The 16,314-nt window shown below is 37.8% G+C and overlaps 1 protein-coding gene across 2 annotated transcripts in view; it reads right to left on the bottom strand.

Annotated features, from left to right (window-relative positions):
* The window catches only part of KIT (KIT proto-oncogene, receptor tyrosine kinase), a 65,049-nt gene that overhangs the window by 27,414 nt on the left and 21,321 nt on the right, over positions 1–16,314 (bottom strand). For both annotated transcript variants that reach the window (XM_067530541.1, XM_067530542.1), the window contains exons 2-7: positions 15,994–16,242; positions 12,235–12,519; positions 8,009–8,145; positions 5,392–5,551; positions 1,865–2,054; positions 1,097–1,212 (exon numbers count right to left, since the gene is read on the bottom strand). In XM_067530541.1, the coding sequence (XP_067386642.1) occupies positions 1,097–1,212; positions 1,865–2,054; positions 5,392–5,551; positions 8,009–8,145; positions 12,235–12,519; positions 15,994–16,242 (1,137 nt within the window). The remainder of the gene's footprint in view (positions 1–1,096; positions 1,213–1,864; positions 2,055–5,391; positions 5,552–8,008; positions 8,146–12,234; positions 12,520–15,993; positions 16,243–16,314) is intronic.

Below are 16,314 nucleotides of genomic sequence, written 5' to 3'. Positions count from 1 at the left end.
TCTAACTAAGTCTCATCCTAAGTTAGCATGTCCTTAATTAGGAAGGCCAGGCTTACACTACCTACATTTCCTACACCGTGCTTCTGTCTTGAAGAATGCCGTTTTGCATCTAAACTAAGGGCTGGTCTACACTGGGAGCGGGGGGAAGCCCCAGTATTCTGGGAGCCAGGGCAGCCTTGTTAATTTCACAGCTTAGCCGTGAAATTGACAAGCCTGTCCACTGGGGAGAGGGAGACAAGAAGCTGGGGCAGCTGGACCCTCTCCCCAGGGGAACCCACTTTCCAGGGGAACAGGGAGGGGAGAAAGTGGAGGAGGCAGCCCACCGGGAGTCTGTAGGGCTCCCAGCAGGGAGCAGAGAGATGGGGCTTTCAGCTCCCCACACTGTCCCTCTTAGGTTCATGGGAGCGCTCCTGGTGAGGATGGTCGACTTTTTTTTCTAATGTAGACAAGGCCTAACACTCTGGAATTTTTATATAACATTTGCCTGGGAATGATAACATACACACTTCTAAAGTTATGTGAGTCTTTTTGAAAAGACACTGTCTACATTATTTTGCAGATGTACTGAAATTGCCAAAAGGCTACCACGCACATAAATGAGTGCAATCCTCTGCTCAAGATTTCAAAGTCTGGCTGCACTTCAAACAAATGTAAGCAATTAATACCCTTAACTGGATTCCGATCTGCATTTTTTATTAAACTAGCCTCCATAGCCTATTATACTGCACCCTAAATTATCAGAGGGTTATGGGACATCGTTTTCTGAGGCCAACTTTCTACAGATAATGTTTTTTCCCCCATATAAATTCACCAGATCATCAGTATTTTAAGATTGTTAAACACTTAACCTTCAGAATTCTCCTCCTATGATCATTAGCGAGGTGTATTCCATAGAATTTAAGGTCAGGAATGACATGAGATGTATTTGCATAAGTACTCTGTGCTTTTATATCTTGATATTGATATAGTTTTACTGACTGTTTTTTGTGTTAAACACGGTCTTCTATGCTGAACCATATTAGGACATCTTGTACATGCACTGAGTTTTGTAAAATATGACTGTGATAAAAGATTTCAGACTGCTCATTTTACTTACTGTTCACATAGACATTAAATGTTATAGAGGACTTGGCATCAGAATTGGATACAAAAAATGTGTAAATGCCTCCTTCTGTTCCTTTTAATCGTGTAAGGTGAAGTTCACTCTTGTATCTGCAAAGAAGGAGAAATTAAATATTCCCATGTTTGTTACTCACTAAATGTATGGAAGGCCAGTTGCTAACATGATGAAGTTAATTTAAAGATATTCTGAATGTAAATAAAACAGACCGTTTATGTCACAGTTTATGCTGAAAACCACATTTTACTATATTTAAAAGCTCTCTCAGTGCTAAACCCTGTCCTTGCCAACACAGGTGCACAAAAAGGGAACAAAGTGGAAAAGAGCCGAAAAGGCTTTGCATAAGCATCAATACACACACTATAGAGGTTTAGAAGGTATCCTGCCATGGTACACAAGAGTGTGCTAGCAGATATGCTCAGATATGACCACAAAGAGGGCATGATTATGCACAAACAGGTGAGCATCTATGACAGCATTTCACAGTAAGACAGCATCAGGAGCAATAAGAATGGTTTTCCCATATCACAAAACTGAAAACAAGCACCCCACAGCATAAGAAGCCAGCATTCTGCCCTGTGTCAGGAGGATTTCTTCAGCATTTTTCTCTTTCCCCTGTCCTTTTGGAATTGATGGGGGAGGGAGCAATGATTTCTTTTGCATCTTCCCACCCTCATCTTCAGTTGGAAGATTCCAGTAACTGTTTCAAATTAAATCAGTCATGCTTATAATTACTCATCTTACCTGTTATTGCCCACAGTCTTGAATTTGACATAATGATCGGATGAATTTTGTAATGTTTCATTCATATACAACCACACTTCTTCTTCTGGTCTTGGATATGCCTCATACTCAACTAGTAAATTTAGATTTTCCCCAGCATTCACATCTACTGTTGTATTCTTCATAGTAGACACATTGACAAATCCTTTATCTGATTACCATAATAGGAAAAAGAAAAACAATTTTAAATACAATTTTTACCCCTCCTTCACTATTCTATCACATTATTTACTAATACCAGGTCAGTGGTCCAACATCAAGCTGTGAGACAGGAAACCTTATCTAGGAAGCATACTCTGAACTCTGACCTGCTAAAACCAAGTCTACTAGCTATATATATGGGAATGAAGCTTTGGCTGCAACAGAGTGATAACCAACAACTTACAGCAACCATGATTAGTAAACCTACATAGTTGGTAAATCTTCTAAGTCATAAATTTAAATATCTTGGCTGTGTTCCTGGAAAAGTTAAGCACATGCTTAAAATTTTACTCATGTACTTAAATGAGCTTAAATTGGAGTCCTTAACCGTTTGCTGGGGAAGAAATGTTGACAAGAAAGATTATTTGTGACAATATATCTTGAGTTTTTGCTACTGTGTACTTAAACATTTCACAGTCATGTGTAATATAACTCTTAATTACAAGTGCAACTATCAAAAACTGTAATTAATGAAATAGGCACGAAGTTCACAGGTCTGGATGCCAATCCTTCTAAACTAAGGCATTTCTGTTCATCTACTGTTGTGTCTTAAACTTTATTTGGGAGATACCATTTATCACCATTAATTTACCTTCTGAAATACCACATAGAGCAATGTATTTACTGAAATGTTTTTCTTTTAATTAATAAACTCATCAGCTTTAATGCTACCCTCTTTAAAAGACAGGTTTTTAATTTCATATTAATTCATACCTGCATTGTCAGTTTCAGATCACTTGGCAGAAAGTGGTTCCTGATCCACAATAGCTACAATTTAAGTTAGACCCAAGGTAAGAACTCAGGCTCCCCATGCTTCCAAATTGCTCTGCCTGGTTGGACCCATGTGCTAAAGCCATAATAAAGTCAACGGAAGTCTGTGAAAGCCAAAGTCTGGCAGTGCAGAGCAGGCTGCACAATTGGGGTCTTGGGCCATGAAATTTTCAAGATAGGAACACAGGAACTGTTATACCAGATCAAACTTGTGGTTCATCTAGTCCAGTCTCTGACAGTGGTCAGCGTGCTTCAGAGGGAGGTGTAAGAAGCCCCAGAGCAGGCAGATATGGTACAACCTGTTCCCTTGTGGTTAGAAATGTCTTTAAATTCTGAAACAAGAGCTTTTATTCCATCCCAAACTTTATTATCCATATAAACATTCAATGTGTCTTGGAATCTTACTAAGTTCAAGATTGTATCTAAAACATGTCAAATAAAATTCAATGTTTATGCTGCCAATATCCAAAACAGAATTTTTGTAATTGCTTGTATTTTAGAGAAATGAACCTGTTTTTTTTGTTTTGTTTTTTTTTAAAAAGGTAAATTCACCAAAATAGCTACAATTTCTTCTAAGCTTTTTTGTTAATGTCAAAAGATGTGTTCATTTAGTGTCTGATACAATTTCAAAGATCTTATGTTTTTTCCCCCTATATTTTGCTGCTTTGATCCTGGGAACTGGAACTGTAAAGAAAAGCAATAGCTTATCTTGCCAATTAATAGTAAAAATAATCCAGAACAGATTGTTTATAGTCTTTTGTAGGTGAAACTCAAGGAAACAAAATATTGTTTTGAAAATGAAAGATTACAGCTTTTAACTGATTAAGAACTTTAATTTTGTAGTAAGCATAACATCTAAATATTTTTTCATTGTAAAAATATTTTTTTTATGTTTTATAGTGCTGTGCTCATTGCATTTAATAAAGCAAATATGCACTGAACAACTTTTTTTCCCTTTATTTCACAAAACTGTTCTGAGTGAACCAATTCAGCAAAGCCATTTGCATTTCTAATATTTATAATAGGCTCTGTATTGAACAACTTCTCTTCCCTTATAATAAACTTTCTTATTTCCCCATCCCCTGACTCATGGTAAAAAGTTCTGTCCTTTAATATTTAACATTGCTTCAGTATTCATTAGACTACTTTATATAACAATTTAGCTTCATGTATCGCAATACACCAAAACATACATCAAAATTATGGGCCAGTTCTTCAACCCGTGTAAATAGGGGTAGCTACTTTAAAGCCAATGGAGCTGTGCTGATTTACACCAGCTGAGAGTCTGATTCAGATACTTACTTTATTGCTGCTTTCCCGGCATTACTAGGCAGACCCACACAAACAGTTTTGCAATAGTATTTGTGTGAGAAATGGTATTTGTTAAAAAACTATTTTAAAAGTGGGAAAAAAAAAAAAAAAAAAAAAGATGACATTACAGCGTAACCATTATAACAAGAAATACTGAGGTTTCATAGCTATGTTTTTTTTTTTTTTTTTTTTTTCCAATTTCTACATTCTCGGAAGTAGAGGAACCGAAAATCTTTTAGCCAGTAACAGTACTGTTCACAATTCTCTTACTAAACTGTGTCAATATGCTCCTTACCAATTTAGCAAATTAGCACTTACAGGGGTTTAATATTTTGAAAACACTGCTTGTCATACAAATTAATACAGGGCATTTGGGGTCTAAATAGTCTTCTACACACAGCCTGTTACTAAAAGGGGCAGAGTAAGAAGATTTGCCTGCTCTTAAACTGTCTGATCCAAAGCCTTTTGAAGTCAACGGATGGGAGTCTATTGGTTTCAGTGGTCTTTGGATTAAGATAATCTATTTTATGCTATAATGTTGTATAGAAAATAAACTTTACTTTTTAAATTGTATAAAATTTCTCCCAATTATTCTTTTAAACAGAGTTCAGAGTGTGGTTTCTCCTACATAAAACATATTCACACACCAATGGATGTAACAGAAAATCAATTTCCTTTACATGGAATGTGGGTATTGAGCACCTGTTTTCTATAGGCTCTGCCAACACTATTTACAGCATGGGCATAATGTAAGGCAACTTCTGTGGAACTAGTAATAACTCCGCCCATTATCAAGACAGGCTGACGCAAGACCCACAGCAAATAGTAAGTTTCCAGAAGACGGTTCCATACAAAGATGGGTGAGAAGATGAAGAAAGGGAAGTTTTGTACTTCATTAACACTGAAATGGTTTTAAAATTAAGTGATTTAAAAAAGTTAAAAGCACACAAACCAGAGAGATGGAAACACTGTTTAGGTTGCTCTTCTATGCAAGATCACATTTGATTGACATACAGTAGGTTACAGTCATTAAAGTAGTGATACACACTAAAGCTTTAATCCTTCTTTTTCAACGTATTACCAGTCTGCAATACCTTTTGACAATAAGCATTACTGTTCCACGTTGGGAGGGGAAGGGGGATGTTTACTTAGTGTTCTCTCTTTCCAGCTCTTAGAAATGTTGTATTTCTTTAAGAACTATTTACCTAGTACATTCAAGGTTATTGTGACATTGGATGTTCCAAAAGAGTTTCTTGCTTGGCATGTGAATGCTCCAGAATCATTAACTCCCACTGAACGGATGCTCAATGTTAATTTCTTTTCATATCCATAATCACCCACATTCTTGCTTTTGCTTCTAACAGTCTGTCGGTAAAAAACAATTAACATCTAAAATACTGTGTATGCAGCATCCTTCCTAGATAAATTAAAAATAGAAGTAATTATAATTTCACTACATTAATATTCATAACTTTAAACTGGAATAATAAGTCTTCATGACAAACCTGTCACTGGAACCTCTCCACACAAAACAACTACATGATCAACTCTGTGAAAAAAAGAATGCTCTTCCCAAAGCTGTATTCCCTCCCCTTGTTCTTTATTGCCTCTCCTCCTCAAACCCCACTCTTGCACCCTTAGTCTGTTGGGTTTCACCTGTGACAACCTTCTAAATGAGAGCCCCATAGTATTGGATGCTGAGCACCCCCAACTCCAAATGGTTTCAAGGGAAGAAGTGGGCATATTGCATCTTGCGATTAGATGTTATGGTCCTCATACAGGGGATCTAGTCTGCTCACATATCTGTAGAGTACCAGATAAACAAAGATGGGCCAAAGCCATGAAGTTCAAATCCAAATTTCCCCAAATATTGGTGTGTGTGTCAGTGGGCCAACGCCGGTTCGGTGGAGGTAATTTTCTAGTACCAGGAAAGATTCAGATTCTGCAGAAAGCAAACTTCCATTATATTAAAACAACATTCCTAGTCCTTCTGTGTCAAGACTAGACAGAAACCTCTGCATTGGCTTTCACTTTGACATTGCTTGGAAGGTGAAGCTAGCACAGAATGTGGCTGCTGGCCTGATAGTTGGTACATCATTCAAACAGCATGCAAAAAAATTACCCCAAGAATTGCTCTGGCACTCACTAAAATTCTAGGTAGAGTTTAAGGTGCTACTTTTAAACTACAAGGTCCTTATATAGCTTGAGACCCAGTTATATGAGGCACCACTTCTCTCTCGGGTCTTTCTACCACAGATGAGCTCAACATGGAGCTCTCTCAACACAAATGAGAGGGAGCTGCTGGTAGGATGATTAGTCAGGGGTCCTCAATTTTGGAATATATTTCTCTTTGATCTGCCAGCATCTGGATTTATTAAACTTCTGGACAAATTGGAAAGCCCATTTTTTTTCTCAAATGCTTAGTATGTTGGGGGTTGTCTCTACAGGGTAAGGGCTGAAAGTTGAAGAAAGATTTTAGGTGGGATCTTATGAGGTGGTTGGGTGCTTTTCGTTTTTTGTGCCAATCTATGATTAAATTAGAATGATTTGTAATTTGAAATTAGAACAGAGCATAGTTTTGAATTTTTATTTTTTTTTTAAAAAGATGTTCTAACGAAAATGTTTTCATTTAGAGAGATGCTTGAGATTTTCAGATGAGTTTCGTACATTTAATACAGTTATGATTTTTTGCCTTGTTATTAATAGAGTATATTAAGTTTTACATGGAAGGGTTTATTTAGAACTGATCTACTCATTTTTCAAAAGTAGCAACAACAACTACTAGTGATCAGGAAAGCAGTGAACATTTTTTACTTTGACTATTCAGGCCAATATGCAATTCTGCCTCTATTTAAACTCATTAAATTTATGTATTCTAGCCATTCCAGTACAAAATTTAATTTGACACTCAATATTTAAATGATTGCTACCCCAGATATTTACCAAACATGACTGACAGGTCAAACTTACATGGTCAGAAATATATTTCTTATGAATTTTCATTCATAAAAATGTAAAAATATAGTATGAAAAATTTCTGACCTTACTGCAATCAAACGAGAAAATTTAAAAAACAAAAATGTGCTCAAATACAAGATTTATAGCTAACCTCGGCACAGAACCAAAATCCCCAACTGCAAGTACCATATTGCCTACGTGTCATTTAGGCTTTCTTAACTCTTGAAGCGTGAGCTGGGATTTCCCAACAGATACGCACTTAGTGGTAGAAACTCTGCCAGCACCAATGGATTATCTAGGAATGGCATAGAGTCAGTATCCGGGCAATATTTGCCTGAGGTGATTTGCAGAATGATGCAGAAGTAGTAGTAAGTCTTATTACCAACACAACCAGTTTGGGAACTTCAGGTACTTTTATAAACTATGGACAAACTCTTCAAAACTGCTGAGATCTTGCTGCTCCTGTTCATGCCAATGGGATTTGTGGATGCTCAGTGGTTCTGTATTTAACTATGCTGATATCGGCAGCCTGATCTTCAGATTGAAGAGCCTAACATCAGGTTCCCAAGTTTGAAAATAATGGATATGTGGGGGCTACTCTCCCCCGGTCTGTGATCAATGATTTGAGTAGCCCAAGCAGGAAAGTAGGAGGGTGCCTGGTACCCCCCCTCTGGCCTGCATGATGGTATAAGGACAAGTCACAGTCCTGCTCTAAATAAGGAAATGAGGTAAATGGAAACTGGCCAAATATTATTTACTTGAGATAAACATATACATATCTACACAGAAGTTTTATTTTCAAGGAATGCGGACGTTGGTCCTGTTGTTTTTTAGACTCTGTTTTAAAACTTAAAATGATCTCACCTTATTTTTTCGTGGAATCCAATTAGCTTCCAATGAGCTATCTACATCTGTTATTGTGCATGTAACTTCAAATTTTTCCCCTTCTTTGAGAAGCTGGCTGGGTTTGGATAAGGTGATGACTGGGAGGGTTTTGTGAACTGGAAAACAATTTATAAGCACATTATTTTTCATTACATTCAGAGCTTCCAAAATAGATAGAAATCAAGAGTCATTAACCTTCAAACAAAATCCAGATCTCTTAGAGGTATTCAAATCTCTGTAATATATTAGAATAGAGCTTTCATGCCAAGTACATTTCCCTTTCATCCCCTTTTAAACTATACATAAAGTTAGGGAACACTTAACTAGGTTTACATAAGTCACATGGATAAACGTGGACAGTATTTAACTATCAATCAGGCAACTCATTCTATGACAATGATTAACATGCTGAAGTCTAAAATTAGGTCACTAAGAAACTGCATCTTGAAATGAAATGCAATTTATTAAATATAAAATGTGTAAGTGAATTTAGTGCTCTTGAAAAACATCTAACTGAATGTCCTAGAAGCTGAAAGCTCTTCACTTAATCAAAGGACAGGAAGTGCACAGGGAATGGCAGATCTTGATTTCACCACACCACCCTGCCAATGGGCCTCAACTCTGCTTGAGATGGATGATCACAAAGGGGAAGAATGTAAGTCTTCACCGAGACTGTCATACAAAGTTGCTATCTGAGATGGCTTTGGTGATATGTGTTAGTCACTTGGTAGGTAGATACACAGCTGTTTTAAGGTGGTGTAGCTCTGCATAAGTCAAGTGATGATATACACTATCTAAGGCTCTAGTACCTATGTATTTATCTGTGATATCATCTATAGCTTTTCAATTTCCTCCTTTAATTTTCTCTTTTTTTGTTGCTTCAACACTTTTTCCCAATCCTTCTTCTAAATTGTTTCTTGTACTATAGAATAATAATAATAACAGAATCATAGAAATACAGGGGTGGAAGGGACCTTGAGAAGTCATCTTGTTCTGCCCTCTGTGCAGATGTAGGATAAAATATGCCAAGACTGTCCCTCACAGGTGTTTGTCCAGCCTGTTCTTAAATACTTCCAATGAGAGGGATTCCATAGTTTACCTTAGAAGCCTATTCCAGAGCTTAACTATTCTTATAATTAGACATTTTTCCAAATAACTAATCTAAAGCCCCTTACTTCTTGTCCTACTTTCAGAGGACATGGAGAACAATTGATCACTGTCCTCTTTATAACAGCCCTTAGCATATTTGAAGACTGTTATCAGGTCCCAGCTGAGTCTTTTCTCGAGCCTAAATGTGCCCAGTTTTGTTTTGTTGGGTGTTTTTTTGTTTTTTTTTAAACTTTTCGTCATTGGTCAGGTTTTCTAAACCCTTGATCATTGCTGTTGCTCTCCTCTAGACTCTATCCAATTTGTCCACATCTTTCTCAAAGTGTGGCACCCAGAACTGGACACAATATATCAGCTGAGGCCTCACCAATGCCAAGTAGAGCAGGACGATTACCTCCTGTGTCTTACATATGACACTCCTCTTAATATACCCCAAAATGATATAAGCCTTTTTTGCAACTGCATCACATTGCTGACTCATATTCAATTCATAAACCCCAGATTGTTTTCAGCAGTACTATCACCTCACCTGTTATTCCCCATTTTACAGCTGTGCATTTGATTTGTCCTTCTTAAGTACAGTAATTTGCACTTGTCTTTATTGAATTTCATCTTGGTGATTTCAAACCAGTTTGCTGATTTGTCAGGTCATTCTGAATTCTAATCCTGCCCTCCAAAGTGCTTGCAGACCCTACCAGCTGGGTATCAGCTGAAAATTTTATAAGCATGCTCCCCACTTTATTAGCCAAATCACTAATGAAAATGGTAAATAGAAACAGACCCAGGACAGACACCTGTGGGACCCCATTAGGTACATCCCCCACAGTTTGAGAGATAACTATTGATAACTACAGTAGGACCTCAGAGTTAGGAACACCAGAATTAGGAACTGACCAAAACCCCTTATTTGAAACCAGAATTACATAATCAAGCAGCAGCAGAGACAAAAAAAAAGGGGGGGGGGGAAGGAGGGAATACAGTAAGGTACAGTGTTGAATGTAAACTACTAAAAAAATAAAGGGAAAGTTTAAAAAAAGATTTGACAAGGTAAGGAAACTGTTTCTGTCTTGTTTCATTTAAATTAAGATGGTTTAAAACAGCATTTTGATTCTGCATAGGAAAGTTTTAAAGCTGTATTAAGTCAACGTTCAGTTGTAAACTTTTGAAAAACAACCATAATGTTAACATAAGAGCTACAAACATTTCAGAGTTATGAACAACCTCCATTCCCAAGGTATTCATAACACTGAGGTTCTACTGTACTCTGAGTATGGTCTTCCAACCAGTTTTGCACCCACCTCATAGTCATTTCATCTAGACCACATTTTCCTGGTTTGTTAATAAGAATGCCATGTGGGATTGTGTCAAATGCCTTACAAAAAACCAAGATTATCACATTTACTGCTTTCCCCCATTCACTAGGCCAGTAACCCTATTAAAAAAGTAAATTAGATTGATTTGGTATGATTTGTTCTTGCTTGACAAATCCAGATTGGCTATTCCTTATAAATCTACTATCCTCTAGCTGCTGATAAACTGATTGTTTAATAATTTGTTCCAGTACGTCTCCAGTTATCAAACTATAATTCCTGGGTCCTCTTTGTTCCCCCTTTTTAAAGGTAGATACTATGTTTGATCTTCTCCAGTCCTCTGGCACCTCACCAGTCCTACTTGAGTTCTCAAAGATAATTGCTAATGATTCCAAGATTGCTTCAACCACTATGGTGAATTTCAGCAGGCCCTGATGACTTGAATACATCAAAACTTATCTAAATATTCTTTTACATGTTCTTTCCTGAGTTTGACTTGTGTTCCTTCCCTCCTTCTTGTTACTATAATACCTAGCTCTTATATAGAACTTTTCATATTTGACTCTAGTGCCAGTGGAATTGAACTGTCCACTCCTGAACTATGTTTGGATAATGTAAATGATGGTACAAAAAAAGGAGGAAGTGTTTTCCAGTGATGAACGGAGCAAACTGAAATGAGCAGCTCTGGATTCTATTCCTGGTTCTACCACACATTTGGTAGCAGCAGGCTATTTAAAGCTTAGAAAGATGTTGTGCACCTCAATCGTTAATGTATTTTAGGTACTTTCATGAAGCTTATACTTCCTTCTCTCCAAACTGATTTACAACAATTTGCTCAAGTACAATGTCACTGGAAGGTGAAATAAAAGTCTGTTTAAAAGGGCTTCAAATTCAAGAGGTAGATTAGAGGTAAACAATCACAAATGGCAGTTTTACCAGTGAAGGCCCTATAAAAATCAGAGGACAAGATTTCTATAACCACCATTTTTGACCCTGTGAGACAAAGAAAATAAGATTGCTCCACTTCCTCCTACCCTTACCACACAGCTTCTCTCTCTTTCTCTCTTTCATATGCACCTTATTTCAGTTGTATTTGTATTTTGTTGTAGTTGTATTTGTATTTTATTTCAGAAACTGTATTTGTTAGCTTAATACATTTTGTTAGGTATTATCAGTTCTTTAAATTGTAATTTTGATTATACAGAGAACAGTAAGGGGATGAGGTGTCCTGCTCTTCTGTTTTAGCAGGGCAATCCTGTCCAAATCTACTGAATACTAGAAGTTTTAACAGAGCAAATGAATTAGAAAGTGAGCGTCTAAGAGGAGTGTCAACAGTGGAGCTGGGCTCAGAAAAGCCTGGGTCCCCACATTTCTTTTAGAGTTCACAGAAATACCCAAAATTAGCTGGAACTTTCTAAGATCCCCCCAGTCAAACGTCATATGATACCTCTTCCCTTGTGTATATGTATGTGTACACTCACACTTCACCAAATTCCAGATCTGGAACAAGCTTAGAAGTCCCTGCAACCTATTCACTCACTGCCAAAACCTCAAACACGCAGCTGTTTATGACTATTTTTTAAAATGTACCCTGTTTTCTTATGTGGAAAAAAAAAAAAAATCTAGTAATCCTAAACTTGCATTATTAAATCAACCCTTTCTATGAAAAATAATAAGTTCAAGATCCATTGGTGTTTCTTAGGAGAGTATTCGCAGCAGCGTTCATCAATCTGTTTTGTTCAGATGAATGCCCATATGCATGCAGAGGAGACAAAAAAGTTAATTTACCTGGCCTGACAATCAGGTAATAATTTTCTGATGTTTTCTCAGCTCCATTTTGTTTTGCCGAGCATTGGTAACACCCTTTAAATGATCTTTGTACATTTTTAATAGTGATTCCTTTCTGGAGATTGGAAATAAACATCAAATTCTCAGGGAATGGTTTGCCACCACATAATTTCAAGGTGAAATTTGAAACATCTGGATCTGTCACTGGACACACAACGAGAGCATCACTGTCCTCTCTTACATAGATGTTAGGGTCAGGGTCAACAAGGAAAAGGATGTGTGGATCTGTACAGAAGACAAATATGTTCAAAAGTCAGGAACTGCACAAATTATGTTTCCAAGAAACCAAACTCTGTCACATTGCACAAAGAGTACATTAAATTGTACATTTTACTAATATTGTGAATACTGTGTCAATTCAAATTTACTAAGTTACTATTGCTAATAGAATTTTAGAAAACTTTCATATTTTCTGACTGTGCACTATGCGAAGGTGCAGTAGTTTTAAAATTCAGTCCCTTGAGAGTTTTGTGCAGGACAAAAAAAATCTTATTTTTACTTGTATCTTTAAAAAGAGAAAATTATTATTTCCTTCTTGTCTAACCCAAAAAATGCCAGAATAGATTTTGCTCAGACTATTAGAAAAATATTCACCTCTGAGCTGAGAACAGATCTATAGAGTTTCATACCCAGAAGGAGAACTTCTGAGAAATTTATGGTCAAAAGAAAGTTGAACTGCAACCTCAATTATAATTTTTAGTTCTGCAAAAGACAATCTACATGAACACATATTGCTACCAGAGGAAGCGCCAAAGTTAAAACTTTGCTCGCCCTGAAAATATTGGGGTATTTACATAAACATCTGGTTAATCCATAGTATTGAAAAATTATGATGTAGTTAATCTATATGACTGCTTACAATTTTTCATGTCAGTCTATAGTACAGAAATATCTGATTTATTAAGCATTTTTATAACCAAAACTGATATCCATGCTAGCTGCTAATTTTAAAATACTAGTAATTTGAACAATAATAAAACCAAAAATCAAGAGATTTCATGACTGTCAAAGTTTATTTATGCCCCCATCTGCCATACCACTGCCCCAGGCTATAGTTTACATTGGAGGAGTAGAATTTGAACAAGTTTTGCTCCTTTTCTTTAAAGTTCGTTTTCATGTAACTTTTACATCCACTATCCTGGGACTTAACAGCAAGCACCAGAATATAGAGACCCACAGTGAGGATGGGAAGAAGAAAACAAGAACACAGTATATTGTTTGGTTATATTGTTTAATCAAAACAAGAATGAAGAGCACATTTAAATTTGTTTTACTTAAACTGGATACTTTAAAGATCTGTGGCCTGAAGAACTTTGCAGTCAGAGATGGAGTCAGCTGAGGACAGAACATCTACTCTGCAATGTTCTGTGGAAGGATAAGTGACAATGAGCCCACTGTCTTAGTTGCAACATGAAGACATAGCATTAACTGTATTTCTTTTCAAGTGGCAGAAAACCCCCAAAATGTAACGCAAAAGCAGCTCAGGCAATACTTTTACTGTAGGCTTACTGTCTCGCACCAAGAGTTAAATGGCTTCCAAATAGGATGGCAGCATAAACACTGAATCCCTCCCAAACCAGAAAACAATATGAATGAACTCATGAATAATGTATGCTGTCAAAGGCTTAAATAATCAGTTTCCTCCTAGTCATCTTCATCCTGGATAGGTTCAGGTGCAAGAGGGTCCTACCATACCAATTTTCCTAAACTTCATGGTAACCTCATAGCCAACTTTGATGAGGAAGGCATTCATATTTCATATTACAAGAATGACCTACTAGTGGGATATTCACCTCAGAGAGGAAGACAGCAGACCAGTGCTGACAAATGAACATAGTTTTGTAACTATAACATGGTTTTGTAATAGTGTACCCTGGCTGGGTGAATATAATAGTAAGCAACTCATCTTGTGTTCGAGGAGCAGGAATACTGCCCACAATTTCTGTGGGGTGAAGTGGGGAATGAGGTGCCTTCATTCTCTTAAATAAATGCGCTTATGCCTTTCCACGTTTTCCTCTCCTTTCCAGGATGATCTAGGAGGCTTGCACAGGATCAAGCCTTAGTAATTCTGCTCACCTCCACCCTGGCTTTGGTAGATAAAGCTCTAATGTGTCCATCACATACTGGTAATGGCATGTCTGGCTTCATTTGCTCATGATCCTCAAGAAACAAAAATATGACTTGCTCTGAAGAAGAAACAAGAGAAATGTCCCCACTGCCAGGGAACATCTGAATGGCTTCCAAGGATTCCAAGTTTCTGGATGGATAAGATGGTAGGGAGAAAGCTAGTACTGAACTGGAGGGAAGGCAAAGTCCAGGACTACCACTGAGCTCTTGGAGTCAGACAGCTGACATGGGGATTAAAGGCAGATTGTGAATGGGTGAGTGGGTGGGATGGAAAATAGATCTGTGCATACACAGGTCATAAGGTACGATGTGACCTGCTGAGAAGAGATGCTGGGTGAGGTCTTAAAGGAATCCAACATAGCATGTTCTCACTGAAAGTCTACATCTATTTAATGGATGGGAGGTTCCAGAGTTTTAGGTTAGCTTTTTGGTCAAGTCATCTGGATGGTTAGGCCTTGTCTTGGCATTGTGAAGTGAAAGAGAATTAGGAATCAATCCATGGCTGTTCTGAGGACTTGGTAGCTTTGCATTTCTTCAGAAACACCACAGGGCCACATACCCTAGTGTCCCATCTGGACAAAATTCCCCTGTCATGCTGTGCTGGCTCCTCTGTCCTTGGGGAGCCGTTCCAGAAGGATTAACAGGCCCCTAAGCAACTTCCCTCATTTTTCAGAGGGACTGCTGGCTAGAGATGGAGAAAGAGAAACACTATTTGCAATAGGAAAGGCCACCCAAAAAACCCCACCAAAAGAAGGCAGCCTGAGCCACATGGGCACAGGTAAGAGAATGGATTGCTCTGGATAACAGCTGAGCCAGCCTACTTGAGGCATGTAAGTTGGCACGGTTGGCTGACTGCCACCGAGGCCATCTGTCAGAATCCAACAGGTCACAGAAGAAAGGAAAACCAGAGGAGAAGACAGAGGTGGGTAAAAGGCAACAACAGTCAAGAAAATGTATCATAAGATAGACAGTTATCCACTACTGAAAGGTGTACAAGAGTTAGTGAGACCTGCCTGAACTAACATTAGAGTCATAGACTTGAAGGCCAGAAGGAACCATCATCTGACCTTCTGCACATGCTAGGCCACAGAACCTCATCCACTCACTCCTGTAATAGACCCATAATCCCTGGCTGAGTTACTGAAGTCCTCAAATCATGATTTACAGATTTCCAGTTACAAAGAACCCACCATTTACTCTAGTTCAAACCATCATGTGACCTGTGTTCCATGCTGCAGAGGAAGGTGAAAACTCCCCAGGTCTCTGCCAAACTACCCTGAAAGAAAATTCCTTCCCAACTCCAAATATGGTGATCAGGTAATCCCTGAGCATGTGGGTGAGACCCATCAGCTAGACACCTGGGAATGAATTCACTGTAGTAACTCAGAGCCCTCCCCATCTGGTATCCCATCTATGGCCAATGATTGCTCATGATACCAATTGAAATAGTTTTACTACAGTTTCTGAGTACTCATAGGCAAAGAAACACAACAGATACCCAACTCCAATGATGTGCTTCGGGAGGGAAAAGGGGGGAAGGAGGGGGCCGGGGAAACACACACAAAAATTTACCTTTAACATAAACATAAATGGAGGTGTTCAAACTCTCTTTGTTTTTGCATATGTATCTGCCTGTGTCTTTGGCTGTTGCATTTTTTATGTACCACTCCTTATTATTGAAATGCTTTAGTTTTGCCGAAGGGTCTGAGTTCTGAAAATCCCATGTCACTGGACCATCATCGTTGCACCGCAGTCTTAAGTCTTGTCCACTGTTCACAACAAAGGGAGATTTTTCTGGAGTAATAGAAGGTATTGTACCACCTGGCAGAAAGACAAAATGCAGTATACATTGCTATATATATAGTTCTTGTTTGAACAAATGAAAATATTAAC

The sequence above is a fragment of the Emydura macquarii genome, unplaced genomic scaffold, assembly GCF_026122565.2.
Source record: "Emydura macquarii macquarii isolate MOO-44397 ecotype Brisbane River unplaced genomic scaffold, CSIRO-AGI_Emac_v2 contig_3108, whole genome shotgun sequence".
In the NCBI taxonomy this organism is placed as follows: domain Eukaryota; kingdom Metazoa; phylum Chordata; order Testudines; family Chelidae; genus Emydura; species Emydura macquarii.
This window is presented reverse-complemented; position numbering and strand designations above follow the sequence as displayed.